Raw genomic sequence first — 26,511 nt, 5'->3', positions numbered from 1 at the left:
TGTGTTTCTATTAATATCAGTCACTTCCACATCTGCAACACACAAACTACACTGGAGGGTGGCTGGGAGGCCAGGGCCCCAGACCTTTCCTCCTCCAAATTCAGGAATCTTGGCCCCCAGTCTCCTCTTCCTTCAGTCCCAGGTTTCCGGGCCCCAATCAATTCTCCCTCAGACCCAGGTGTCCAGACTCTCCATTCCCCTCCTCTCTCTGGGATCCAAGCATCAGAATCTCGGAATTCTCACAGGCCCCAGCTAGACTTCACCTCTCTTTGGCCAAAGCAAAAATCCTCCCCGAAACTGTCACCGTAGGATCCCCCTTCCCGCTGTCCGGCGCCGGGACCCGCCCCCCCCCCCTCCCCCGCCCGGTCCCTCCCACTTTTCCCAAACAAAGCTCCCGGGCAACTTTCTCCCTCGCAGCCCCGCCCGCCCGCGGCTCCCCAGCCCCAGGCCGGGAGGTAGGTAGGAAGGCGCCGGCGGGAGTCGGGGATCGTGCTTTGGGGTGTGTGAGTTCGAGTGGGAAGTTACACCTTATGAGTTGAGGTGTTCGTGGGACGGTCTCTGAATTGCTTGCCGCCCTCTTTATGCCGGGGGGCCGGAATTTGCGCTCTTGACCGAATCTAAGTGTGGAGTTGCAACTTTCGCCAGAGTTGGGGTGTCTGTTGATGTGTCTGAGTTTGGGAGTGTGCGCCTGGGAGTAAGGGCTGGGGACGCTGAGGGGTGTGAGTGTCTGTGGAGGTGTCGGTTTCAAGTGAGAAAGGGCCCCATGCTTGTTTCTGACCGAATTGATTTGTGCGTGTCATTTATGGACGCCTGGTCCTCCTCGTGGAGAAAGGAGGCCTCCTGGGTGGCCGAAAGCGGGCTCCGGGACTTTCTGGATCTTCATCTTGTCTCTCTGGAGGTTTGGGACCTGGGGCGGGAAATTAAGGGGAACCTTTCTGACTCGGCTCCTCCGTCCCTTTGTCTGGCCACATGGGGGAGAGCTGGGCTGGGATTTTGGCCTACGGGGGTCCTGAACGCCGCGGCGCCACTGGGCTCGGCCTGGGGTCTTTGTCTGTCTGGACCGGGGCTCCGGGGTCCGAGGGAGGAGGGGGATGGGAGTCCTGACTCTGGGGTCCTGGGAAAGCCGTGGAAGACGTGGAGCAGCCAGGGAGGCGGGATCTAACTGTATTGGAAAAAGTTTCCCCCTGTTCCCGGCCTCCGGAAAGTCACTGGGAACTTGAGTTGGATCGGAGCCCACGGTGCAGGGACGGGGGGAGGGGAGGGAAGGGGCGGGGCTGGGGGCCAGAGGGGAGGCGCCCTCGCTGGCCAGTCCCTCCCCTGATAGGGGTTGTGGGAAACTGGGGGAGGGGACGCCTGGGCCCTTTGTTCTGGCTCTCCTGATGGCAGGGCGCCCCTGCCCCCCAGTCTGTGGTTCTGTGGGTCTTTCCTGGTCTTGGCTTGAGTTTCTGCCCTGAGTCTCTGTCCTTCTCTCTCTAGGTCTCTGTCCCCCTGTCTCTGGATCTCTGGTCCCCCTCCCTCTGGGTCTCTGTCCCCCGACATTAGGTCTGTGTTTCCTCTCTCTGGATCTCTGTCCTCTCTGAGTCTCTGTGTCTGGATCTGCCCTCAGCCTTCCTGGGGCCTGTGCCCCTCCTTTTCTAGCAGCTGCTGCTCACACCCTGGCACCTGTTCTTGGCATGGGACTGAGAAGATCTCACCCACGTCCCCCTTCCCTGCAGCTAGGCTCTGACGCCTATCTTCTTTAAACCAGTAATCCACAGCCAAAGTTTCAGCCCTCCTGGACCCTAGGCATTGTTCTGGGGTCTTCAAGACTTCATCACAATCCAGGCTCCACTGAGAACACAGAGGAGAACCCTCTCACCCTAAACTTCCCCAGAAATCCAGCCCCTTTTTCTCCAGGACCCAGGAATCCAGGCTCCCACTCTCCTGCTTCCCTCAGATCCAGCAGTTCAGCCTCCAGCCCCCTCCTCCCTCAGATCCGGGAGTCCAGGTGCCCCCAGCCTCTCCCCTCAGACCCAGTGATCTGGACCTCTGTTCTGAGGTCTCTTTGGGTGGATCCGGGGAACCTTGCTGAACTCTGTGTTCCTCCAGGCCCAGATGGGGGAACCCCGCGCTGGGGCCCCTCTGGACGATGGCAGCGGCTGGACAGGAAGTGAGGAAGGAAGCGAGGAGGGCACCGGCGGCAGTGAGGGGGCGGGGGGCGACGGGGGCCCAGATGCAGAAGGTGTCTGGAGTCCAGACATCGAGCAGAGCTTCCAGGAGGCCCTGGCCATCTACCCGCCCTGTGGCCGGCGGAAAATCATCCTGTCTGATGAAGGCAAGATGTATGGTGAGTCCAGCCCTCGTTTTTGCCTTAGCCCCCACCGGTTAGTAAAAATATTAAGGAACATTGGCGGAAGCTCTAATCACTGTTCACATAAAAGCACATCGTGTGCTCACGATAACTCAGGTAGGAGTTAGCATCACCGTTTGCACAGATGAGGAACCCAAAGCCCAGCAAGGCTAAGTGATTTGCCTGAGGCCACACAGAGCCAGTGTGTGTCAGAACTGGGATCTGAACCCAGGCTGCCTGGCTCCAAAGCCTGCAGTCATAACTCCTCTCCTGTGTAGCCCGCGGCTTGCTGAGGATATGTTGCGTCTCTCTCCTTCCCTGGTGTCTTCTCTGTTGGGAAGTTCTGCTGAAGGTCTAACTCTCTTCCATCTTTGACTTTTCAGGTCGGAATGAACTGATTGCCCGCTACATCAAGCTGAGGACGGGAAAGACCCGAACTCGCAAACAGGTTTCAGGACTGTCTGGTGGGCTTCTGTCTGGGGTGGGCTTGTCTTCTTAGGCTCTCATCCCACTGGCAGATTCAGGTTAGAGGAGGGGCTTGTTCATGTGCTTTTGTCTCTCCTCTTGGCACCTTGGTTAGTGTGCGCTAACTGTGCCTGTTTTGGTATATAGTTCTCTTAGCGGTTGCATGGGAACCAGAGGGTAAGACCGAACAGAGGGCCAAAGAGAACAAGGTGTGAAAGGGAAATAAGACCTGGATTTACTGAATCTGGGGATGATTAGTAGTGTTTGTGAGAAGAGAAAGGTCTTTATGGACACATCTGTTCCGAAGTGCCGAGATGACGTGGCCATTCTGTGTATTTGTCATCTTTCGTGTTCACCAGCTTCGTGGGGGCACCTGGATGGGGGGAGGGAGGGAAGGGGTAGGGGATGCAAGGCGAGAGTGGCTGTGGCCTGAATCTGCTTCTTTGTCTCTCCCTTCAGGTCTCTAGTCACATCCAGGTTTTGGCCCGAAGGAAATCGAGGGAAATCCAGTCCAAGCTCAAGGTAGAGGTCAAGGAACTGTGACAGACACCTTGAGAGGGAAGCAGGCACTGTGAGAGAGGAGGACAGGCACCAGAGAAGGGGGACAGAGACCCAGAGAGAGAGAGGGCAGTAGAGATCCAGAGAAAGAGCGGAGACCCAGGGTGTGGGGGCAGAGACCTGGAGAGGGGGACAGAGTCACCCAGAGAGGCATACAGGGCAGGAGAGCAGAGACCCAAGGTGGGGGGTTTGTGGCCCAGCCAGGGGGTGAACAGAGACCCTGGGTAGAAAAATGTCATAGAGTGGGACTGAGATTTAGCTTAGGACAGGCCAGAAGGATGGGGTGTTGGGCTTCTCCTCTGACTGCTCCTGTCTTCCTTCCCCTCCCCTCCCTCTTCTCTCCCTGGTGTCATTGCTCTTTTCCCTCTTGTGCTGTGAAGATCTCCTCTTCGTCTCCTGGTTCATCTTCCCATGTGGCCCGCCTGCACTTTCTGTGCCCAGAAATCTTCATTTCCTTTTGGAGATGTTCATATCCCTTTAATTTTTTTTTTTTTTTGCATCCTCTGGATTTCCTGTTCCCTCTTGGCCTGAGATCCTCATTTTTCTTCTCTTCCGAGTTGAGGTCTTTTCTTGCTCTTCCCTAGGACTTGGGGACCACCGATTCCTGGTCTTTTGTATCCAGAAGGTCCCCTTCCCTTTACTAAGTCTGAAAACCTTCACTTCCAGTCTTTGGTCTTTTCTGGGGCTTGCTGTTCCTCCTCTGCCCTGTCTGGGCTGGGAAACCTTCAGCGTCTCTTCCCTCCGGGTCTAATAGTCTCATTTCCTGTGGTCTGCATATTCAGAAGCCTTCACTTCCGGCTATTTCTGAAACCTAGGAACCCTCATTGTTGTCTTATATTCTGGATGGGGGAGCCCCTTTCCCCCTCTAGGTTTGGCCTTCTCTATTTCTTGTTCCATACTCATCCCTTGCTCCCCCTTCCTCCCTTTGCTCAGCTCAGGGTGGCTGGGCTGTAGGGGCTGGGAGGGCAGGAAGGTGTGTGTTGAGGGGCTGGATGGGAGGAGTCCAGGCCTCATTTCCTAAGTTATGTTTTCTTTCCTTCTTTGGCACCCTCCCCCCTCCATGGGCAGGCCCTGAATGTGGTAAGTCCCCCTGCCCATCCTCCCACTCGCTCCCTTACCCAGACAAACATTCCTGAGGAGGCCAGGAGGGGCAGGGGGCTGTAGTGAGAGGGACCTGAACCCGCCCCAACGCTTTGTCTTGACTCCCCAACTCTGCATCTCCCCAGGTTTGCCCTGCCTTGTCCTTGTCCCACCCTTCCTGTATCCGCTGGGACTCCCCATTAACATGGACCTCCAACTTCTCCTCCAGGACCAGGTTTCCAAGGACAAGGCTTTTCAGACAATGGCCACCATGTCCTCTGCCCAGCTCATCTCAGCACCTTCCCTGCAGGCCAAACTGGGTCCCGCCGGTCCTCAGGTGGCCTGGGCGGGAATTGTGGGGTTCAGGGCTGGAGGGATGGGGTTGCAGTTGCAACAGGAAATTGATTGACGCCACGCTTCTTTGTCTCTTCTTCAGACCCCGGAGCTTTTCCAGTTTTGGTCGGGGAGTTCTGGGCCCCCGTGGAATGTTCCTGAGTAAGTTCTTTCTATTCCAGCTCAGCACCTGCTCCCCATCCCCCTACAACCCCCTCCCTCCTCCCTACCCAGACCTTCTTGCTCCACCTTCCAGCTCCTAACTCCCTTGTGAAGGTAGCCTCTGGAGTCAGGCTGTCTGGATTTGGATCCCAGGGAGGAGGTTGGGGCAGTGGTCTGGAGAAGAGGAGCTGGTCTGAGTGGGGACAGAGAGACAGGAGGAGGAGAAATGAGGCTGGGGTCTGCTGGGGTAAGGAGGGAGGAGGCAAGGGCAGTACTTGGGGTCTGGCTGGTGACTGGGGTAGGTGGGACCATCCAGAGATGTGCAGCCTTGGGGAGGAGTGGGTTTGGGGTGGAAATGAACTCAGAGTGGGATTTGATGAATGTGAGAGTCCTGTAGGATGTCCATGGGGGTAATGGCCTCCCAGAGAGATTGTCTGAGTCCCAGAGGCTCATGGGAAAGGCAGTTGTAGATCCAAAGTGTTGGGAACCTCTGTAGGTCCAGAGGAATGAGTGGGGCCCCAGAGGCTCATGGGAAGGCTCATTGTCATCCCATAAAGGTGGTTCTTGGGCCTGAGGGTAGAGCAGGGATCCTTATCTTCTCTCAGGGTCAGAAGGAAGGAAATGGGCCCCTTTTCATCTCTGAGAGCCCTGAGGGTGACAGGATATGCTTCTAGTCCTGTTGTTTGTTGTTCAGTTGCTTAGTCATGTCCAACACTTTGCAACCCTATGGACTGCAGCACGCCAGACTTCCCTGTCCTTCGGTCTAGAAGACTAGAAATGGGCCACAGAGGTTCATGGATTCTTCAGCCCAGAGAGGTGGCAGTGGATCCAGGCTAGGTGGGCATTGGTGGAGCAGTGTGGCCTCAGGATGGTGAGGCAGGAGCATGGCGAGTGTTACCAGAGAAAGACAGGCTGTGGGATCCAGGCTGGGAGAGAAGAAAGTTCATTGGGAGCTGCTGCTGTATGTGGGCACAGATAACTGTCTGAACAAGTCTCTGGGGGCCAAAGGAACCACAGGTTTGCAGGGGAGGAGGTTGAGCTGGAAGGAGAGGTGGTTCAGTACGCATTGCCCTGGGTACTGGGATCCCATCTTTATGGAGTTGATAGTCAAATGCGGGACAATGAATGTTAATTAAATCATCACCTATGTAAACACAAAATTGAAGTGTGATCCATATGCTAGTTTTCTTCTCTGAGTATTATGTTTTTCAGAATGTCTATTAAAAATTTTTTTTTTAATTGAAGTATAGTTGATTTACAATGTTAGTTTTGGGTACATAGCAAAGTTATCAGCTACACATATATATACATTCTTTTGCACATTCTTTGCCATTATGGTCTATCAGAGGATATTGAAAATAGTTCCCTGTGCTATGTAGTAGGACCTTGTTGTTTATCCATCCTGTATATAATAGTTTGTATCTGCTAATCTGTTCCCTGGGTCTGTGACTGCTTCTGTTTTGTAGATAAGTTCCTTTGAGTCATATTTTAGATTCCACATGTAAGTGATATGATATAGTATTTGTCTTTCTCTGTCTGACTTACTTCACTTAGTCTGATCATCTCGAGGTCTATCCATGTGGCTGCAAATGGCATTATTTCATTCTTTTTTATGACTGAGTAGTATTCCACTGTATATATTTACCGCATTTTCTTTACCCGTTCATCTGTTGATGGACACACAGGTTGCTTCCATGTTTGGCTATTGTGAGATGGACAGCACTGTTTTAGATTCTATTGTACTGCTCCCTTACCCTGAACTTTGGCCTGATGTCCCGCTGGACTTTTTCTCCCCACCTTCCTGACCCTTCAGCCTCCTTTCTCCAAGTTTCCTACGTTTTGGTTTCTTCCCACCTCTTGAGACCCCATTTGTGTTCTCTTTCTGCCATTTTGTGAGAAGTACCAGAATATCCTCGAGACCAGGGGTCCCCAGGTTCCAGGATCTAATGCCTAATGATCTGAGGTGGAGCTGATGTAATAATAATAGAAATAAAGCACACAATAAATGTAATGTACTTGAATCATCCAGAAACTGTTCCCCTCCCTCCCACCTCTGGTCTGGAGAAGAACTGTCTTCCATGAAACCGGCCCCTGGTGCCAGAAAAGTTGGGGGCCCCTTAAGATCACAGGCTTTGTGGTTGGGGCTGATCTGGGTTTGAACCCAGGTTCCGCCATACCAGCTGTGTGACTTTGGGCAGGTCAGTTGACCCCTGTTTGTCTCTTTCCTCCTATACAAAATGAGAAGAGCAATCATCACACCTACCTTGATAGGCTGTGAGTCTTCAAGGAAATGGTGCCCATAATGTGCTTGCACAGGGTCTGGCTTGCCATGGCCCCTCAGTAATTGTTAGCTGGTATGATTAGCATCTTTCCTTCTTGCTGACCCCCAGCTTCCTTTCTCCTTCAGTGTGAAGCCCTTCTCGCAGACACCGTTCTCCTTGTCACTGACTCCTCCATCTACTGACCTCCCAGGTAAGAGCCTTTTCTCCGCCCTGCCTTGTTTTCCCCTCTCTTCTCAGCTCCAGCTGCCTTTCTTTCTACCTTCCATGAATTAGGGGATACTGTTTTATTGAGATCTAGCTCTGAGGCAGGGCCTGTGGGAGTGTGGAAAGATGTCCCAGAATTTGTAGTGGTTGAGATCCTTGCTTCTGTAGCCAGATCTACTGGGTTTATGTTTGATCACTTGCTAACCTGAGGGATATCAGGGACATTGATATATTAATCAAGATTCTTTCAGCTGCAAGTGATAAAAATCCAAATCAAGCTAGATGACCCAAAAAAGTAAAAAACAAAAAGGAGAGATTCTATTGGTTCAGGTAACTGCGATTTCAGGAGTTAGGGCTTCAGGCATGGCTGGATACAGGAGCTCAAATGGTAGCAACAGGAGTTGCTTGGTGCTGCTTTTCCTCTAAGGCGGCTTCATTCTCTGGCAGGCTCTGTCCACCTGGTAGCAAAGATGATTTCCAGAAGTCCATGCTGGGTGGTCCTAAGAACTCACATAGGTGAAAGAACTCTCAGGTTTCACAGATTCATCAAGTGGGAATGCTTTTGGCTCCAGTTACAGAATATCCAAATTAATAGTGCCTTAAATAGTAAAGGCTTTATGATTCCATGTAACAAAAAGTCTGGAGGTGGACTGCTCCTGTGCTGGTTTAGCAGCTCAGCAATACCAGGACTGGCATCTCTCTAGTGGCCTCTGTCTTATCCCAAGATGGCTGTTGTGACTCCAGGCATCACATCCCAAGCAGGACTTGGCCAGAGCCAAATGCTCTCTCCTTCCAAAGTTCTATCTTTTTCATTCAGGAAGAAACTCCTTCCCAGAAGCCCCCCAGCAGATTTTCCATAACGTCTCATTGGTTAGGACTGTGTCACATGGCCACCTCTAGCTGCAAGGGAGGCTGGGAAAGTGAGTATTTAGCTTTTTCAGCTTCTAAGAGGAGGCAGGCAAGAGAGAACAGTGCTTGACAGAGTCAATCAACATTAGCAATTTTTACTGTTTGTTCTTCTCTCTCTCTCTCTAGGGTACGAGCCCCCCCAAGCCCTCTCACCTCCCGCTTTGCCCCCACCTGCCCCATCACCCCCAGCCTGGCAGGCTCGGGCTCTGGGCACTGCTCGGTTGCAGCTGGTGGAGTTCTCGGCCTTTGTGGAACCACCGGATGCAACTGACTCTGTGAGTACAATTTTGGCATAGTCACGGGAGGGTTTTGGAATGAAGACGGTTCTAGCAAGGGCAAGCATAAAGCAGTGGTTCTCCAATTTTACCATGCATCAGAATAACATGGAGAGCTTGTTAAAATATAGTTTGCTAGGTCCACTCCTAAAATTTCTGATTCAGTTGATCTGGTGTAGGATCTGAGAATTTGCATTTCTAACAAGCTACCAGGTGATGTTGGTGCTGCTGGTCCAGGGACCACACTTTGAGAACTACTAGAATAAAGGAACTAGAAGGTCATGGGGTCATGGGTTGGGAAAGCAGAGAAATCCCTCAGGACATCACTCATTCATTAAGTAAACATTTTTGAATGCCAACTGTGCACTAGGCTTTGTGGTGGATACTGGGAACCTGGGGAAGAAAATCTTTCTAGGTGCGAGCTTTCCTGGCTTAGGATGAAGACAGGTGCCAATAACAGCCCAAGTGGACTGACTGTTAGAAGTAATAACTCCCAACCTGCAGGGGTTGATCATCATAGAAGTTTCTCACTCATTAACATTTCAATATGGCTGGTCGTTAGGAGCCTTCCACAGAATGATTTGGGAAATCCAGGCTTCTTCCATTTTGTGGCTCTGCCATTTTCTAGGACTCTAGAAGATGCTGCTGGATGCTCTGCATCTGGCTGGCAGATGGTGGAAGGCAGAGAGTCAAGAACTATGCAAGTTTTATGAGTCTGGGTCGGATGTGGAGAGTATCAGGTCTGCTCACATCCCATTGGCCAGAACTTACTCACATGGTCACATCTAACTGCAAAGGAGCCTGGGAAGTGTAGTTTAGTGGTGGGAAAAGGAAATGGAGTTTGTGAACACAGCAGTATCTTCCACAGAGATCTAAACACCAGTTTCTGTATATCGTGGTCCTGGTAAAACCCGTCAGATCAGGTTAAAACCCTCCCATCTCACTTGGAGCAAAAGCTAGCATCCTTCAGTTGCCGACAAGGCTCTGGGTGGTCTGGCCCTTGTTCCTGTTCTGACCTTACTTCCTGTCCTCTCAACTTTGTTTACTCTGGTCTGGCCATACTGACCTCCACGCCCGTTTGGAAACATGCCAGACCCGCTTCTGGTTCAGAGCCTTTGCACCTGGATGTGCTTTTCCCAGATATCTCCATTCTCTCCTTCCACCCATTCATTGCTTTGCTTGATTATCTTCTCAGATGGGCTTTCCCAAGCCACTTTATGGAAATGCCAGCTACCATCATTCTTCCCCTCATCCCTGTGCTTTAGTTTTTCATAGCATACATCACTCTCTGAAGGTTCTATCATCTATGGAAAGATGTAAAAATTTTCCTGTTTCTGCCAGTAGCTCCCTGAGGTCAGAGACTTTGCCTTGTAGCTCTGGGACCCAGAATAGTGCCTGCAGTTTTGATAGATGTCATGTATGTGCTGGGATCGGGGAAGCTCATGTGTTTCTGAGTGTACAGAAGAATCATATCTGGGGAGTTAGTGAAGACATCCCTGAGATGACAACATTTGAGTTGAGTTTTGAGGGTTACATAGGATTTTGCCATGTGCAGAACTGGATGCTTCAGACACAGAGATAGAAACAGCATGAAGTTTTCAGGAAAACAAATAATTGAATATGGTGGGAGCTGGTTCTGGAGAAGCTGGCATTGCCAAGCTGAGTGAGGGACCCAGGCTTTGTCTAGAGGGTTATGGGGAACCATGGGAAAGGGAGGGTAGAGAGATGCCATCTGATTGTGATCCAGGGAGGCTTCCAGGAAAAGGCAGATTTGGATGGACTTGAGCCTGGGAGGATCAGAGGGGGGATTAGTTCTGGAAAAGAAGAAGGGGAATATTTTCAGGGTATGAACAGAAGTGATAAGAATAGAAGCAGAGGGACTACTCTGGTGGTCCACTAGTTCAGAGTCCACGCTCCCAAAGCAGGGGGCCCCGAGTTCGATCCCTGGTCAGGGAACTAGACCCGACATGCCACAACTAAAAATCCCACATGCCACAGCAAAGATTGAGAATCCCACATATGGCAACTAAGACCTGGTGTAACCAAAAAAAGAAAAAAATAGGAACAGATAGGAAGTCCTGATGTGGACTGTGTGGATTCCCATCCATCCATCCATGAAAACTTTTTAAATATAGAGTCAGGTTGAGGGGCTGTGGGCTTTGTCCTGGGAGGCACTGGGGAGCCATGGGAGGATTATGAGCAGGGTTGGTCAGCTCTGGAGCCATGTGAGTGATGAACTGGAGAGGAGAGATAGGAGGCTGGGAGGTCAAGGAGAAGGCTGGGGTGAGGGTGGGAGAGGAAAGGGCTGTGGGGATGGAGATCAGGCGACAGGGCAGAGAACTGGGCACTGAAGACAGGGCTTGGGGCCTGAGGGACTGTGGGAGTAAAAGGGCAGCAGGGAGTGGGGACAGTGCCTGAGAGCTGGGCCCAGTGGAACAGTTAGCAGGAGCTGTGGCAGATGGTGATGGAGTGAGGGATGGGCTTGGGCAGTGAGGACTGGGGGTCCAGCCCATCTCCCACTCCTTACCCCTGGCCGTCCCTCCTCAGTACCAGAGGCACCTGTTTGTACACATCAGCCAGCACTGTCCCAGCCCTGGAGCGCCCCCCCTCGAGAGTGTGGACGTCCGGCAGATCTACGACAAATTCCCTGAGAAAAAGGGTGGTCTGCGGGAGCTGTATGATCGTGGGCCCCCCCATGCCTTCTTCCTGGTCAAATTCTGGGTGAGTTCCACCACCAAAAACAAAAGGGCTCATAAATTACGTGGCCTCCCAGCTCAGGCCACTGGCTCTAAGGGAGACAGTCTCGGGACCTGCCCAGGTCAGTCTGAGCCTTACCAGTTCTCATGGCTCCCAGTGTCAGCTCCCTTAGCAGCAAGGAACAGGAAGGAGTTTTGCCCACAAGGTGGGATGGATGGGACCAGTGCAGGTGGGATGGATGGGACCAGTGCAGGTGTGGGGACCTCCATCCTCCGCAGACTCCACTAGACTTTGCCACACCCAGTCGTGCGACTGATATGGCCCTGGGGATTGGCTTGTGGCATTTCAGATTTCCCTATGTCCCATCTGACCACACCAAGCCTCATTGCTGATGAATGGCCCCATCCCCTTAGCAAATGAATCCTGGAGTGTTTGTTTTCTAAAGAGAGGATGAGGCTTTGCTGGGTTCCACCAGGCCCTGTTCCTAAGAATGTCTGGCCTTGGGACTTCCCTGGCGGTCCGGTGGTTGAGACTCTGCGCTTCCACTGCAGGGGGGTGAGGGTTCGATCCCTGGGCTGTTTGTCCACTTGGCCACTGGGATTATGACGGGATGTGACCTCTGAGACTTGGATGAAAGGGCCTGGGAGAGTTTTCCAGAGAGGCGTCGGGCTTCCCCAGACCTCACCAGGCCCTGCTGCTAGGGAGTAGGCGCTTGTCTTAGCAACCAGGGTCATGAAGGGCCTTGAGGGAGAGCCTCTGGTTGCTAGAGAATAGCTGCCTCCTTAGTAACTAGGCTCTTGGCAGGGGCTGACCTCCTGAGCTGGAGGTTTCAGGAGAAAAACTTGAATTCCAGGGCCTCTTTGATGGGGAAGTTACCGGGGAGAGAGGGTCAGGGACATTGGGGGACCCAACTGCTGGAAGGAAGGGTGGGTTTTTTTTTCCAGAAACTGGAGAGGTGGGGATTTTGTTAAGGAAGACAGATGGGTGATTGCAAAGCAATAGGCGCCACCAGGCTGTGGGGCAGAGGTCCCACTTGAGAAGAGTTCCCACTGTTTATAAGGGCCATCCCTTCCAACTTACTTGTACCTCCCCATCCCCCAGGCGGACTTGAACTGGGGCCCGAGTGGTGAGGAGGTGGGGGCAGGCGGCAGCAGCGGTGGCTTCTATGGAGTGAGCAGCCAGTATGAGAGCCTGGAACACATGACCCTCACCTGTTCCTCCAAGGTCTGCTCCTTCGGCAAGCAGGTGGTGGAGAAGGTGGAGGTGAGGCTGGAGGGGTGGCGCTCTGGGTGGGTAAGCACCCAGCCACCTGCTACTTGGGAGGGCGCAGACTAAATGGACCAGGAGTTACAACAGCTCCAGGCCTTTGAGGGTCTGCATGGTGGGGCGGGCGTACCCTAGCTTCTTTCACACATGGACTTAGAGCTAATCTGGAGTTCCAAAGTTATCTATAGGGGTCACTTTGAGGGTTTAAGGTTACTGTGTGGTACAGAGATTTACTGTCACTAAGATTCAAAAGGTTCTTGTGGATATGGAAGAATCCTCAGGGCAAGGCAGTTAGGGGTCACACTTAGAGGTTGCTGAGGTCTTGAGGGGTCTCAAGTACAGAGGTCATACAGGCTTTGGGGAGCTCATGGAGGGATCTCTGGAGGGTTTGAGGGTATCTGAGGACCTGGAGATCACATGAGTTCAGAGGTCTTTGAGGGTTCAGAGGACAGCTCTGAGAGGCTGGAGGGGTCCTTCGTTGCAAGCTCAGTAATCCTGAACTGGGTACCTGAGGGTTCAGGCTTTCATCTCTGGTCACTGCGGATGGGGTGATGGAGAGCAGATGGCAATGGGGAGTGGGTGTGGCATCTGAGAAGTCGCACACAGTGGGTTCGGACTCTGGGGGTGAACCCCTGTGTCTCTGAGTCACTGTCCTCCCTACTTTCCCAACCCCTGGTTCAGACGGAGCGTGCCCAGCTGGAGGACGGAAGGTTCGTGTACCGCCTGCTGCGCTCACCCATGTGCGAGTACCTGGTGAATTTTCTGCACAAATTGCGGCAGCTGCCCGAGCGTTATATGATGAACAGCGTCCTGGAGAACTTCACCATCCTGCAGGTGATGCACTAGTTCCCTGCCTGAGCAGGGCCCCTGATGTGGAGGGGAGTGCCCACGACTGACCCTCAGCCTGTGAAACTGACACGGGGGCACCTCACGCTTGACCCGTCGCTTAGGGGACCCCTTTACCCAGGAAACTGATATGGTGGGGGTTCCACAGCATTCTCATAAAAGGAAAACTGACCTGAAGGACGCCCCACAGTGGATCTTCAGCTTAGGGGACCCCCCTTCACAGGGAACCTAACCTTAGCCCATGGAACATGTTATGTATGGTAGGATATCCTTTAACTCTGGGGAGTGTGATGACCCTGTAACATGATACACCATCTGATGTGAGGCCCCTCCCTGCAGACCCTCAGACCTAGAGCCTGGCATGTGGGGCATCCCGTCGACCTGGGGGAACATGACATGGTGGGGACCCCTTATCCCATGACATCTTGGTTGGGGGGTCCACAGTGTTCCCTGCTCTCTGTTCCAAGCATAAACCCCTTTCTCCTGGCCTCCTTGACAGGTGGTGACAAACAGAGACACCCAGGAACTGTTGCTCTGCACCGCCTACGTCTTTGAAGTCTCCACCAGTGAGCGGGGGGCCCAGCACCACATTTATCGCCTGGTCAGGGACTGAAGGGGGACCCCAAAAGTGGCTCACCCTCCAGAATACCCTCTCCTCCCAGGCAGGACCTCCAGCTTTCCCCATGCTTCTTACGTGGGGAGGGGACTGCTCCCTGTTAGGACTGTAAAAGCTGGGTGGTGAGTGGAATGGGCTAGGACTGAGAGGGGAAGACGGATCCTGATCTTGGAACCTCACAGGGGTGTCTGAAAGGACAGATCACCCCAGAGCATTAGGCACTGAGGACAGGAGTGAGACAACCCCTGGGATAGCACTGGTTTCTGTCTCGGACAGGTGCCCTCCCTTTTCTTTCTTCTGGATGTCTTGGAGGGCCCCAGTGACACATGGGCTCGTCCCTCCCTGTTTTTCCACATCTCCCTCTTCTCAATCTCCCTGTTCTTACCACCTCCATCCCGGGAACCCTGATATCAAATATTGAAGGTTAACCCTTTCTGTGCAGGGGCAGAGTCAGGTGGGCCCTGGAAATATATTATTATTTTTTTTTAATATAACGAGATATTTATAAGTGGGTGTTAGGGTTGTGACTTTTCTCAGCTGGGCAAGCAGTGGGGTGAGGCTTTCTAATCTCATGCCCTCTTCTAAATGTGCCGTGGGGCTAGACTGTGTTGCCTCCTTCTCCTCTCCCCACCCCCCCTCAAATGTGTTGGTTTGTGTTTTGACAGAGGATAAAGCTATTTTACCAAAACGCAGGGGATTTATTTGGGGCTTGGGCTAAAAATAAATCTAGTGGGAGGTGGTAGGCTGACAGCTGAGGCAAGGAAATGAGGTGTCTTTCAGGGCAGGAAGCTGGTGGCCGGAAACCCCAGGTCCCACGGGGGGCAAGGTGACAGCAGCGGGAAAGGCAGACACCTGGGTCCCCGAGGGGAATGAGGGCTCAGTGGCTGGGGCCAACTGGGGATTAAACAAATATTTACAGGCGACAGGGAACTCAAATGCCCTGGACACTTGAGGGGGTCGGGGTGGGGCTTCGGGAAGGGCGGGGCCTAGCGGTACCGAGCGAGCCGATCGTAGACGTGGTCCAGGTTTCTGCACAGGAATATGGAGAGCGTCATGAAGCTGAGCTACAGAGAAAGGAGACGCGGTCAGAGAGGTCGAGAGGGTGCCAGGAGAATCGGGGGGTCCCTAGGGAAAAAAATCTAGGGGGTCGGGCCAGGGGCAGAAAACGAGGACCCGTGAGTTGGGCGGGGCTTCGCCTTGGGAGGTGTGGAGAAGGGAGTAGGTAGGACATGGGCCTGGTGGTGAAAGACTCAGGGACGGCAGTTTGGAGAATGTGGCGGCATTAGTGTAAAAGGGCTAGGGGTAATTGGGTGGGACACCAAAATTATGGGCAGGCCGGGGAGGGGTGGGAATAGAGTTTGAAGCAGGAAGGGCGAATAGGGTGGGGTAGGGGGAGCCCAGCTCCGTCTAGCATAGGGTCTAGAGTCTGAGAAGGAGTGTGATCCAGAGAAAGCCCAGGGTCCTTTATTCTGGAGACTCATCTATCTCCTCCTCCGTCTCTGCCTCTAATTCCATCTCGGCCTCCATCTCTGCGCCTGCACTCCTGGTCTCAAGTTGTTCCTCGTCTTGATCCCAAAGCAACCAGGGCCCCAGCACCTTAGGCAGCTTGCCCAGCGGGGCCTTGTCCCCCCAGTTGGGGCAGGCGTCAGCCATGCCCCAGCCACCCCACAGACTGCCGCTACGCCCACTGCTGCTCAGCACGCCGCTGCGCCCGGAGCTCGAACTGTAGGCACCCGGCACCTGCGGCTGGGGTTCGCGGTGCAACAGGCTGCGCGGTAATAGCAGGCTCAGCCCCGCTACACTCACCTGCGGGGAAAGGGGGATATTGCGGCCAATAGCAAGGTATATCCCCAGATATCAAGGAGGGCCAATGGGAGCCTCGTGAGGAAGGGCGGGAACGCCTGCTCCCGTGCAACCAATCAGGGCTCACAGAGGCTAGGCCAGGTGGAGTCCCAGGAAGGCCTGGATTGGCTGTACTTCTATCAGTGCATGCGACTTTCCCAGAGACTGGTCGGACGCGCAATTTGGGGCAGGGCCATCAGGCCAATCGCGAGTGGGGGCGGGACCAGATCACCTCGAGTAGACCCACGCCGAGACAAATGCCCACTATGGAGATGAGGTTGTTGGTCAACCAGTTGGAGAGATTCCGTTCGCAGCCCTGAGGATACAGGGACAGGTTATAGGTAGGTTACTTTTGGGATTTGCCCTCAAGCCCGGGGTCCACTGTCCTCAGTCCAGCCTTAACTCCTCTTTCAGGTACCACCCCATTCCCTAGTTATCAGGGGTCTCTAGTCTCTGGGCTTCAGTCCGTCCAAGCTGAAGACCCCATCCCCAGGTATCAGCGTTCCAGATCCTGCCCTTTCGCCTGGGCCTTTTCTTTAGGCCCCGCCCTTCCAAAAGATCTCGCCCCTTGTAGGGGTTCTGCCCCTGTTGTAAAACAGCCCTTTCCCGTAGCCCCACCCTGTCAGATCCCTCTGGTCCTGCGCTCCACATCTTCCCCACCTGTTGGTAGATGTAGCTGTTCGCGGGGACCGAGCAAACTTCTACATTGTGTCGGGGCCGCGCCAGTGATCCGAGCCGGCTAAACTGGGGGAAGGAGATCTTATCGAAGATTGTGGAGTCGTTGGTCGCCGATGAGTTATAGCAGGAGCAGGGCACGCGGTCCCCTTCGGACTCGTTGCTTCTCATGCTGGGGATGGGGAACCAGTCCTGAGGAGATTCCCAGCCACAGCAGCGCAGCTGAGAAGAACAAAAGTCAGAGGAACAGGGCACAGCAGAAGTTAACACAACATTGTAAAGCAACTACCAAAAAAAAAAAAAAAAAAGTCAGGAACAAGGACTAGAGAGATGCAAGATGCTTTGGGGGATCAGAGGACTAGGTGATGGGTGTGACTGGGTACTGGGTCATATTGAGGAGTAGAGGGCTAACAAAACTGGGCTGGGGTAGGATCACAGCAGGGCCAAGGGACAGTAGGGGTACATGAGGTTGGGAGAGAGGAGTCACGGGGGCGGGGGTCTTGGGGCTGGGGAAAGAGCTGCAGAATCGTGCTTTGGAGGATTGGGTAGGCAGTACAAACCAGCTGTAAGTAGGGGGATAATGGATGGGAGGGCGGGGCCATGTGAGTGACCAGGAAAAGGAATCTCACTTGGGCCTGGTCCCTTGGGAACCAGAGTCACTACTGGGCAGGGAGTGGGGTCAGGCTAGGGCCTTGGGACTGAGGGCGGAGTCTGTCGAACCAGGGGGAGGAGTCACTGCAGGGGTTGGGAGCTGGGGGACTGGGCCAAGTCGCCACGGGCTGGAGGTGGCTTAGGTGGGTAGGGTTACGTTAGGGTCCTAGAGCTGGGGGCTCGGATCCCGTCGGGGCCAAGTCTCCTCCAGGCAGAGGGCGGAGCCAAGTCAGAATCCCAGAGCTAGAGGGAAGGATCCTGGTGGGCGGGGCCTCACGCACCTGAAACTGCACGTAGTCCCAGCTCTCCTCCGCCGCCGTCTCCTCCAGGTGAGCGCGGTAGTTTTGGATGGTCTTCTGCACAACGTCCTTCACTTTCTTCTTCAGCTGACAGGCCGAGAGTGAGGCTGAATCCCCCACCTGCTTCCCCACTGCCCTCTGCTCCAACCCACCCCAGCCACTCCGTAGCCGTCCCAGCCTCTGGTGGCTTCTGAGCATCTTCGTGGCAGCCTCGGTGTTTCACTGAATGGCTAGCTATGTCTCTGTCCCTCCAAACCGCCCTCTGCCTGTTTCCACCGTTTGTCTTTCCGTGTCTCCACTGTCTCCCACGATCTCATTAAGTTTCTGTCTCTTTCTTGGAGCTGTTTCTCCAAGTGTTTTCTTTCCTCGCTTCTGTTTCCCTTTGGATCTGTCTTCCTTTGTGTTGGTGAGTCTTTCTCTGACCTTCTCTGTCTCTAGATCCTTCTCTGTGTCTCTCTACCAGTCTCTGTCTGTCTTCTCTATCTCTCTCTGTTATTTATCTTTGTCTTAGCCCCTGTCTGCCTTTGCTTCTGTCTCTTTCCACTCTGTCCCTCCCCACCCACTAGCTCGGGTGAGGAGAGGAGAAGGTGAGCTCACCTGGACTCTCTGAGTGGAGATGAGGATTCCTAGGGTGATCTGTGTGGCAAACAGGAGCAGCAGTGTCCCAAAATACTGGAGCAGGGAGGAAGACAGAGCTGGCAGGTCAGGCTGAACTCCCCAGGATGAAGGGGCTGCCAGGGCTCTATTTAAGGACAAGATGTAAACGATCCTAGAGGTGGAAGGGTGGAGGGGAACTCACCAGGCCCAGGAGGCAGCGGAACTCCTTCAGGGCCCCCACACAGCCCAGGAGGGCAAGGCCCATGGTGAGGATTCCTGAGACGGCCAGGACCTTGGACCAGATCTGCAAGGGCATGAAGGACAAGCCTGGGAGAAATGGGAGGCAGTGACATTGGGCTCCATGTGCACAGCTCCAGACAGCCCCATTCCCCACCCACACACCTCCCAAGAGGGAAACAGTAACCTGGGGTGGGGGCAGGGCGGGGCGGGGCGGTGCTCTTCCTGGGCTCCTGGCATCCTTTTCTCTGAGTCTCTGTCCCTGTCCTACACTGAATCTCTGTCTCCTGGAATTCTTCCCACCTCTCTCGCTGGTCTCTGGCCCTCTCTGTCTTTAGGTCTCTGTTCCCTTCTTTCTGGATGTCTGTCCCTCTTTCTTCCTGGTCTCTGTCTTTCCCTCTTGTTCTCAGTCCCGCTTTCCTCCTTAAGCCCCTCCTCACCCTCGGTAGTTTCAGCCTAATCACTAGTTCTGCAACATTGGATCAGCCACCTAAACCTCCCTGAGACCTAGGGAATAATGATATCTATTTCCTAGAGTTGTTTTGAGGAACACATGGGAGACATGTGTTCAGTCTGCTCCTCTACACTAGTCCTCTAGTCCTCCTCATATTTAATAAATCTTGTAAACATTTATTAAATATGAGTTATTGGGATTTTGACTACTACCCAGTGTTATTTTCCTACAATGATTATTAGTGTTAATCTGCTTTTCTACTTACTTGCTGTGTGACATCCAGTGACTTCCCCTCTCTGAACCTCAAGAGAGGGAAGACTTATGGGAGAATCTGGTGAGCATCTCTGCCCAAGATCTGACACCTACATGTCACCTAAAGTGTGACACTGAGCTGTCTGGCACCTAAGTCCCTGAGAAATGGCCACTATTATTGTTATTTGTATGCACAACTCATTTGGCAGAGGAAGAATCTGAGGCTCAGAAGTTGTGGCCGTAGCAAGGAGTGGAGCAGAGCCTAAGATCAAACAAGAAAGCTGGGCACTGTGGGCCTCCCTGGGATGAGGGAGACCCCAGGAGTCCCCTAGGAGGGGAGCTCTGTTCATATCTGCTCCAGGAAGACTGCTCCAACCCCCCCACCCCCACCCACAACGTCCCCACCCAGCCCCGGACTGCCTCAGCCCCCTTACCCACGAAGGACACGAAGCTGGTTTTGTCGATGAGTATCCAGATGCCGAAGCAGAAGATAAGACTGCCTAGGACCTGGGGAGAGGAGAGTATGGCTGGTGGGCGACACAGGGAAATGAAATGGGGTGGCTACGGCAGGGGCTGGGGCCTGGGCTCCGGAGCCAAGAGGCAACTTACGAAGAAGAAGAGGTTGAAGACGAAGAGGAGGTACTTGACGAGGCTGAGGCAGCCATCGTGGGCTGACATCTTCTCCTAGAGGGGTGAGACACCGGTGGGAGGGACAGGACAGAAGGGGTGGTGGCAGTAGGGAGAACAGGCAGAGAGACCTTGAGAGAGAGAGAGAGGGGGAGAGACTGAGACAGAAGAGAAAGGAAGAACTCAGAGAAAGAGGAAGTGCTGGGGCTGGAGCCCCACCCCCCGCCTCTCTACATGCAGGGTGACTTTCTTCTGGGTCTTCATCCCCATCTCCCCTTGCCTGACCCACTGGGATGCACACCCCAGTACCTGAGGGGTCTTGGAATTGATGGGCACCAAAGACATGCCAGGCAGTTCCTCCCAGATCTCCATGGCTCAGGCTGGGTGACCCATAGGGCATCCTGATGTACTTGCAGCCCACCTACTCTGGGCACCAGGACCCCAGGCTGGCCCTGGACAGCAGCCGACCTCACAGACACTCTGACCTCACTGCCTGCAAAGATCTGCCATCTCTGCATTCACCTCTGCCCCACCCCCCACCCCCCCACCACTTCCTGGCCTTTGCAATCTCTGGGTCTCTGTTCTTTTCTCTGTGGATCTTTATCACTCTCTTTACCTCTAGTTCTCTGTCCCCTTCCCCACCAGGTCTGCATCCTCTTCCTCTCTGGTTTCTGGCCCCTTATCTGCATGGCTGTCCTTCTTCTTCTGTTTATCTACCCACCCCCACCTTCCTATCATTTCCCGCTCTTGGAATCTGTGTCCAGTTCTTAGCAACAAGGTAGACCAAGGTGCTCCCATGTGCTGGGGCAGGGGCTGGGCACCTGGGGGAAGTGAAAGTGCTGCAGGCCCCAAGTGGGAAGATCCCCAGTGCAAAGGGGTGATTTGGCAGTACCAAAACACCCAGAGCGGAAGCTGAGCCTAGGGCAGTACTTCCTGCTTCGGCAACGAGGCCCTAAGAAGGGGAGGCCCCACAGGAGTCAAGACTGAGCCCAGGACCTTGGCTGTTAGATCCAGGTTTGCAATACCTGATCATCTTTAGGCCTGAGCTCCACAGCCAGCAGCCTCTGAAATCTCCCCTGACATCCTGCAGGCTTCTCACTTGTCAAGTCCCAAATCCCCATAGATGTTTATTTAACATTATGGATGTTCCTACCATCTCGACATGTACCCAGGAAAACCAGACCTCCTTAGAGAGCCAGTTCCCCCTCTCTTTTCTGAGCAATCTCATCCACTTTTTTTTTTTAAGGCTCTAAATGTAATTTATTTTCTTATTAATGTCATTAAAAATCAATTCCTATTAGTAATATTCTGATTTTTAACTCTAGGCTTTCTTTTTTTTAGCCCCAATTTTATTGAGGAATAATAGACAAGTATGATTATGTATATTTAAAGTATACAGGACGATTTTATATATGTGTATTATATATATACATATATATAGTGGAATGATTACCATGTTCAAGATAATTAACATGTTCTTCATCTCACATAGTAAACAGTGTTTGTGTGTGTGTGTGTGTGTGTGTGTAACACTTAAATGTACTCTCAGCAACTTTCCAGCACACAATAGTGTATTAACTATGTTACCATACTGTACATTTAGACCCTCAGATCAGAACTTACTCCTCTTATAACTGAACATTTATACCCTTAGAACTATGTCTCCCCATTTTCCTTACTCCCCAACCCATCCTACCATTCTATAATCTGTTTCTATGAAATTGGACTTAAAATTTTTTTTTAAAGATTCTACTTATAAATGATACCAGTATTTACCTTTCTATCTGTGGCTAATTTCATCTAGCATAATGTCCGCCTCAGGTTCATCCATATTGTTCCAAGTGGCAGGACTATCTTCTTTTTTATGGCTGAATAATATTCCATTGTAATACATATATTAGAAATATATATATATATCACATTTTCTTGATCCGTTCATCTGTTGAAGGACATTTAGATTGCTTCCATATCTTGGCTATTGTGAATAATGCTGCAATGAACATGAGTGAAAAGACATCCCTTCAAGAAACTGATTTCATTTCCTTTAAATATGTACCCAGAGTGGGATTGCTGGAGCATATGGTGCTTCTATTTTTAACTTTTTGAGGAATCTCCATACTGTTTGCCATAGTGGCTTCACCAATTTACATTCACACAAAAGTGCACAATGATTCCTTTTTATCCATATCCTTGCGAACACTTGATATCTCTTCTCTTTTTGATAACAGCTATCCTAACTCTTACGAGGTGGTATCTCATGGTTTTGATAGTTTTGATTTACATTTCCCTCATGAATAGTGGGGCTTCCTAGGTGGCACTAGTGGTAAAGAATCTGCCTGCCAATGCAAGACGTAACAGATGTGGGTTCAATCTCTGGGTCAGGAAGAACCCCTGGAGAAGGAAATGGAAACCCTCTCCAGTATTTTTGCCTGGGAAAACCCATGGACAGAGGAGTCTGGTGGACTATAGTCCATGGGGTTGCAAAGAGTTGCATGCGACTGAGCAACTGAGCATACACACATGCACACACACACACGATTAGTGATGTTGAGCACCTTTTCATGCCTCTATTGGCCACTTGGATGTTTTCCTCAGAAAAAAATTGTCTATTCAAATCCTTCCCCCATTTTTTCAAATTGAGTTATTGGCTTTGTTTGCTGTTGAGTTATAGGAATTATTTATGTAATTTGAATGTTAGCCCTTTATCAGATATATGGTTTGCAAATATTTTATCCCATTCTCCATTGAAAAGAGTGTCTTTTCAATATATCATTTCCTTTTTTTAAAAAATTGTATTTCTTTATTTTTGGCTGGGCTGGGTCTTTGATACCGCACCAGCTTTTCTCTAGTTGCGGTATGCAGACTTCTCATTGCAGTGTGTTTTCTTGTTGTAGAGCTTGGGCTGTGGGGCGCTTGGGCTTCAGTAATTGCAACTCCCGGGCTCTAGCGCACAGGCTCAATACTTGTGGTGTATGGACTTAGTTACTTTGCATGTGGGACCTTCCCAGGGATGGAACCCGTGTCTCCTGTATTGTCAAGTGGATTCTTTACCACTGAGCCACCAGGGAAGCCCTTGATTGTTTCCTCTGGTATGCAAAAGATCTTTGGTTTGATGTAATCTCACTTGTTTATTTTAGCTTTTGTTTCCTGTGCTTTTGGTGTCTTATCCAATAAATTACTACCAAGACCAATTTAGTGAAACTCAAGGAACTGTTTTCCTATGCTTTCTTCTAGTTTTATAGTTTCAGGTTTTACATTTAAGTCTAATCCTTCTCGACTTTTGTGAGTGGCGTATGATACTGGTTCAGTTTCATTCTTTTGCATCTGGGTATGCAGTTTTCCCATTTATTGAAGAGACTGTTCTTTTCCTATCATGTGTTCTTGGCACCCTTATAAAAATTAGTTGACTGTATATGCATGAGTAAATTTATGGGCTCTCTATTATGTTTCACTGGTTTATGTGCTAGTTTTTATGCCACTACCATATTGCTTTGATCACTATGACTTTGTATATATTACAAAGTTTGAAATCAGGAAGTACGATGTCTCCCATCATGTTCTTTCTTGAGATTGCTTTGGCTATTCAGGGTATTTTGTAGTTACATACAAATTTTAAGATAGTTTTTTTCCTATTTCTGTGAAAAATGCAATGAGAATTTTGATAGGGATTACACTGAATCTGTAGATTATTTTGGGCACTATGGGGATTTTCACAATATTGGTTCTTTCAGTCCAAGAACATGGGATATCTTTGCATTTATTTGTGTCTTATTCAGTTTCTTTCCTCAGTGTCTTATAGATTTCAATTTACAGGTCTCTCAGTGTTTTATTGTTTCTGACACAGTTACAAATGGAATTGCTTTCATAATTTTTTTAAAGATAGTTTGTTGTTAGCGTATAGAAATGCAATTGACTTTTTTGTGTTGATTTTTATCCTGTAACTTTATTGAATTCATTTGTTAGTTTTAACAGGGTTTTTTTTGTAGGTTTTTAGGGTTTTCTACAATAGATCATGTTGTCTGCAAACAGATAATTTTCCTCCTTTTTGATTTGGACAAGGTTTATTTCTTTGTCTTGCTTAATTGTTGTGGCTAAGACTTCCAGTACTATGTTGAATAGAAATGGTGAGAGCAGGCATTTTTGTATTGTTCCTGATCTTAGAGAAAAGGTTTTTAACCTTTCACCATTGAGTATGCTGTTAGCTGAGGGTTTGTCATATAGTCTTCATTATGTTGAGGTACATTCCGTCTATACCTAATTTGTTGGAAATTTTTATCATGAAAGGATGTTGAGTTTTCTCAAGAGCTTTTTCTTCATCTAATGAAATGATCGTATGCTTTTTTTATCCTTCATTCTGTTAGTGTGTTATCACATGGTTGACTCTTCCCTGTGAATCATCAAAATTTCCCTCCCTACCAACACTTTCCTATTAGCATGCAATCATGCTATTATTTCTTCCATCTAAAAACTCATTCATTGACCACACATCCTTCTACACCTCTGTCCCATTTCTTCCTCTTCTTGATAACAAAATCCATTAAAAATTTGGCTATACTCACTGCTACTTCCTCTCTTCCAAGTCTCTCAATATGACTTTCATTCTGACTTGTTCACCAAAACCACTTTGGTCAAAGTCACCAATGATATCCATGTGGTCAATTCTTGGTCCCCATCTTACTTGACTTCTCTATATCACTGGTTGCGGTCCCCACACATTAGCCTCAGCTGGGCATTTGTTAATATTCTCAGTCCTCATCCCAGACCTACTGTAGTGGGTTGAATGTGGTCCCTCAAATTCATAGCCATTCTGAAGGAGATCAGCCCTGGGATTTCTTTGGAGGGAATGATGCTAAAGCTGAAACTCCAGTACTTTGGCCACCTCATGCGAAGAGTTGACTCATTGGAAAGGACTCTGATGCTGGGAGGGATTGAGGGCAGGAGGAGAAGGGGACGACAGAGGATGAGATGGCTGGATGGCATCACCGACTCAATGTCCTTGTCCAAACCACTGGAACCTGTGAATGTGACCCTACTTGTTTTTTTAACCCTATTTGGAAAAAGGGTCTTTGAAGATGTAGTTAAGGATTTCAAAATGAGATTATTCTGGATAATCTGAGTGGGCCCTAAATCTAACGACAAATGTTCTTAAAAGAGACACTCAAAGCAAAGGCATTCCTAGAGGAGAAAAAGACAGAGGCAGAGATTGGAGTTATGCAGATATAAGTCAAGGAATGCCTGGAAACTACCCTTAGCCCACACACATCCTATTGTCTGCCTAGAAGCCATAGGAATCCTCCTGTTAAAACATGAGTCACTTCTTGACTCAGAACCCTCTAATAGCTTCTTATCTCACTCAGGGAAAAAAACCCAACTTCCTACCATGACCTCCAAGGGCCTCCATAAAATACTCTGACCCTTATTACTTCTCTTATCTCACCTAATACCCACCTTCCCTTCAATCACTGGGATCCAGTTATATTGGCTTCCTTACTGTTTCAAGAACCTATCAAGTATACTTCTGCCTCCAGACCTTTGTCATTGCTGTTCCCTCTGCTTGGAATGCTCTTCCTCATGTTGTTCCTGGTTGCTTTCCTCATCTCCTTCAAGTCTCTGCCAATGTCACTTCCTCAGAGAGGTCTTACTTGACTACTATCTACAGTTCTCTGTCTTGTCCCCTGATAACACTCTGTCTTTCTTTCTTAACAGCACTCCCATGCTCAGAAATTCTTATTTGTTTATGTTTCTTGCTTTTCCAACTAAAATGTAAAATCTTTTTCACAACAGCATCCTGAGGGTCTAGGGCAGAGTAGGGTACATCATTCATTAAATATTTACTGAGACTTCCCTGGTGGCTCAGTGGTAAAGAATCCACCTGCCAATGCAGGGGACAAGGGTTAGCGCCCTGATCCAGGAAGATCCCATATGCCACGGAGCAGCTAAGCCTGTGTGCCACAACCACTGAGCCTGTGCTCTAGAGCCTAGGAGCTGAAACTACTGAGCCCATGCACCTAGAGCCTGTGTTCCACAACAAGAGAAGCCATTGCAATGAGAAGGCCCTGAACCATAACTACAGGGTAGCCCCTACTCTCTGCAGCTAGAGAAAAGCCCATGCAGCAACAAAGACCCAGCACAACCAAAAATACATACAATTTAAAACAATTACTGACTGACATTTTTCCTGGTGTCTAGAATTCACAAATTTTTCTGCTCCAGGGCCTTTGCATAGCCTCAGGGACTGAGATGTTCATATTCCATTTTACACTTAGTAAATCATCCTTTATGTCTCAGTTCCAGTGTTACTTCCTCAGAGAACTCCTCTTGTAACAGAGAAGAACAACCCTAACTGCATATTGGATCTATTCCTTTAGGTCTAACCTTTTGCTCGATTCCCTGTGCTTAGTCATGCTGGCTTTGCACCTTTGTAAAAGAATGTTGCCTATAGCCTGAAATACACGTGATAGTCCATTCTCAAGGCTCTGACCTTTAGACGTATAACACTCTTCCGTTCATATGAAGATAAAGAGCTGCAGAACAGAAAATAACTTGTCTTGTTGGGCGCTTATAGGAACACTGTGACCAGACCCACATGGACAGCTTCAAGAACAGATTCCTGCACCAAGAAGTTTGCAACAACCAGCTACACCCTACCTCCTCTCTTAATATAAAAGAAGCCTCAATTTTAACTTGGGTAAGATGGTTCTTATGGACACTAGTCCACCATCTTCTTAGTATGTTGGCTTTCCAAATAAAGTTTCCATTCCTGCCCCAACAATTTGTCTCTGGATTTATTGGCCTGTTGTGTGATGAGTAGTATGAGCTTAGACTCAGTCATGCTTTCTCCAAATTAGGTCTCTG

The 26,511-nt window shown here is 50.4% G+C and overlaps 2 protein-coding genes across 4 annotated transcripts; one reads left to right on the top strand and one right to left on the bottom strand.

Annotated features, from left to right (window-relative positions):
* The first annotated feature begins 423 nt into the window (after positions 1 to 423).
* Positions 424 to 26,428, top strand: TEAD2 (TEA domain transcription factor 2). Of its 3 annotated transcripts, XM_055552565.1 has the most exons (14): positions 424 to 455; positions 2,089 to 2,326; positions 2,713 to 2,777; positions 3,254 to 3,316; positions 4,421 to 4,432; positions 4,662 to 4,769; positions 4,869 to 4,927; positions 7,335 to 7,399; positions 8,449 to 8,597; positions 11,145 to 11,318; positions 12,396 to 12,557; positions 13,242 to 13,394; positions 13,906 to 13,972; positions 26,222 to 26,428. In XM_055552565.1, the coding sequence occupies exons 2-14, from the start codon at positions 2,095 to 2,097 to the stop codon at positions 26,230 to 26,232; spliced, it is 1,320 nt and encodes a 439-aa protein (XP_055408540.1). In that variant the 5' UTR covers positions 424 to 455; positions 2,089 to 2,094; the 3' UTR covers positions 26,233 to 26,428. The 3 variants fall into 3 exon arrangements, with proteins under 3 accessions (XP_055408540.1, XP_055408538.1, XP_055408539.1); XM_055552563.1 differs by lacking the exon at positions 26,222 to 26,428 and having other exon boundaries at positions 13,906 to 14,928; XM_055552564.1 differs by lacking the exons at positions 4,421 to 4,432; positions 26,222 to 26,428 and having other exon boundaries at positions 13,906 to 14,928.
* Positions 14,866 to 19,817, bottom strand: CD37 (CD37 molecule). The gene is made up of 8 exons (XM_055552566.1): positions 19,639 to 19,817; positions 19,464 to 19,536; positions 18,289 to 18,413; positions 18,087 to 18,161; positions 17,472 to 17,576; positions 16,525 to 16,761; positions 16,097 to 16,180; positions 14,866 to 15,086 (listed from the first exon to the last, which is right to left on the bottom strand). The coding sequence occupies exons 1-8, from the start codon at positions 19,705 to 19,707 to the stop codon at positions 15,009 to 15,011; spliced, it is 846 nt and encodes a 281-aa protein (XP_055408541.1). The 5' UTR covers positions 19,708 to 19,817; the 3' UTR covers positions 14,866 to 15,008.
* Positions 26,429 to 26,511: the final 83 nt, after the last annotated feature.

Source organism: Bubalus kerabau, chromosome 17, assembly GCF_029407905.1.
Source record: "Bubalus kerabau isolate K-KA32 ecotype Philippines breed swamp buffalo chromosome 17, PCC_UOA_SB_1v2, whole genome shotgun sequence".
In the NCBI taxonomy this organism is placed as follows: Eukaryota; Metazoa; Chordata; class Mammalia; order Artiodactyla; family Bovidae; genus Bubalus; species Bubalus kerabau.
The sequence above is the reverse complement of the archived record's forward strand: the minus strand, read 5'-3'. Positions and strand labels throughout refer to the sequence as shown.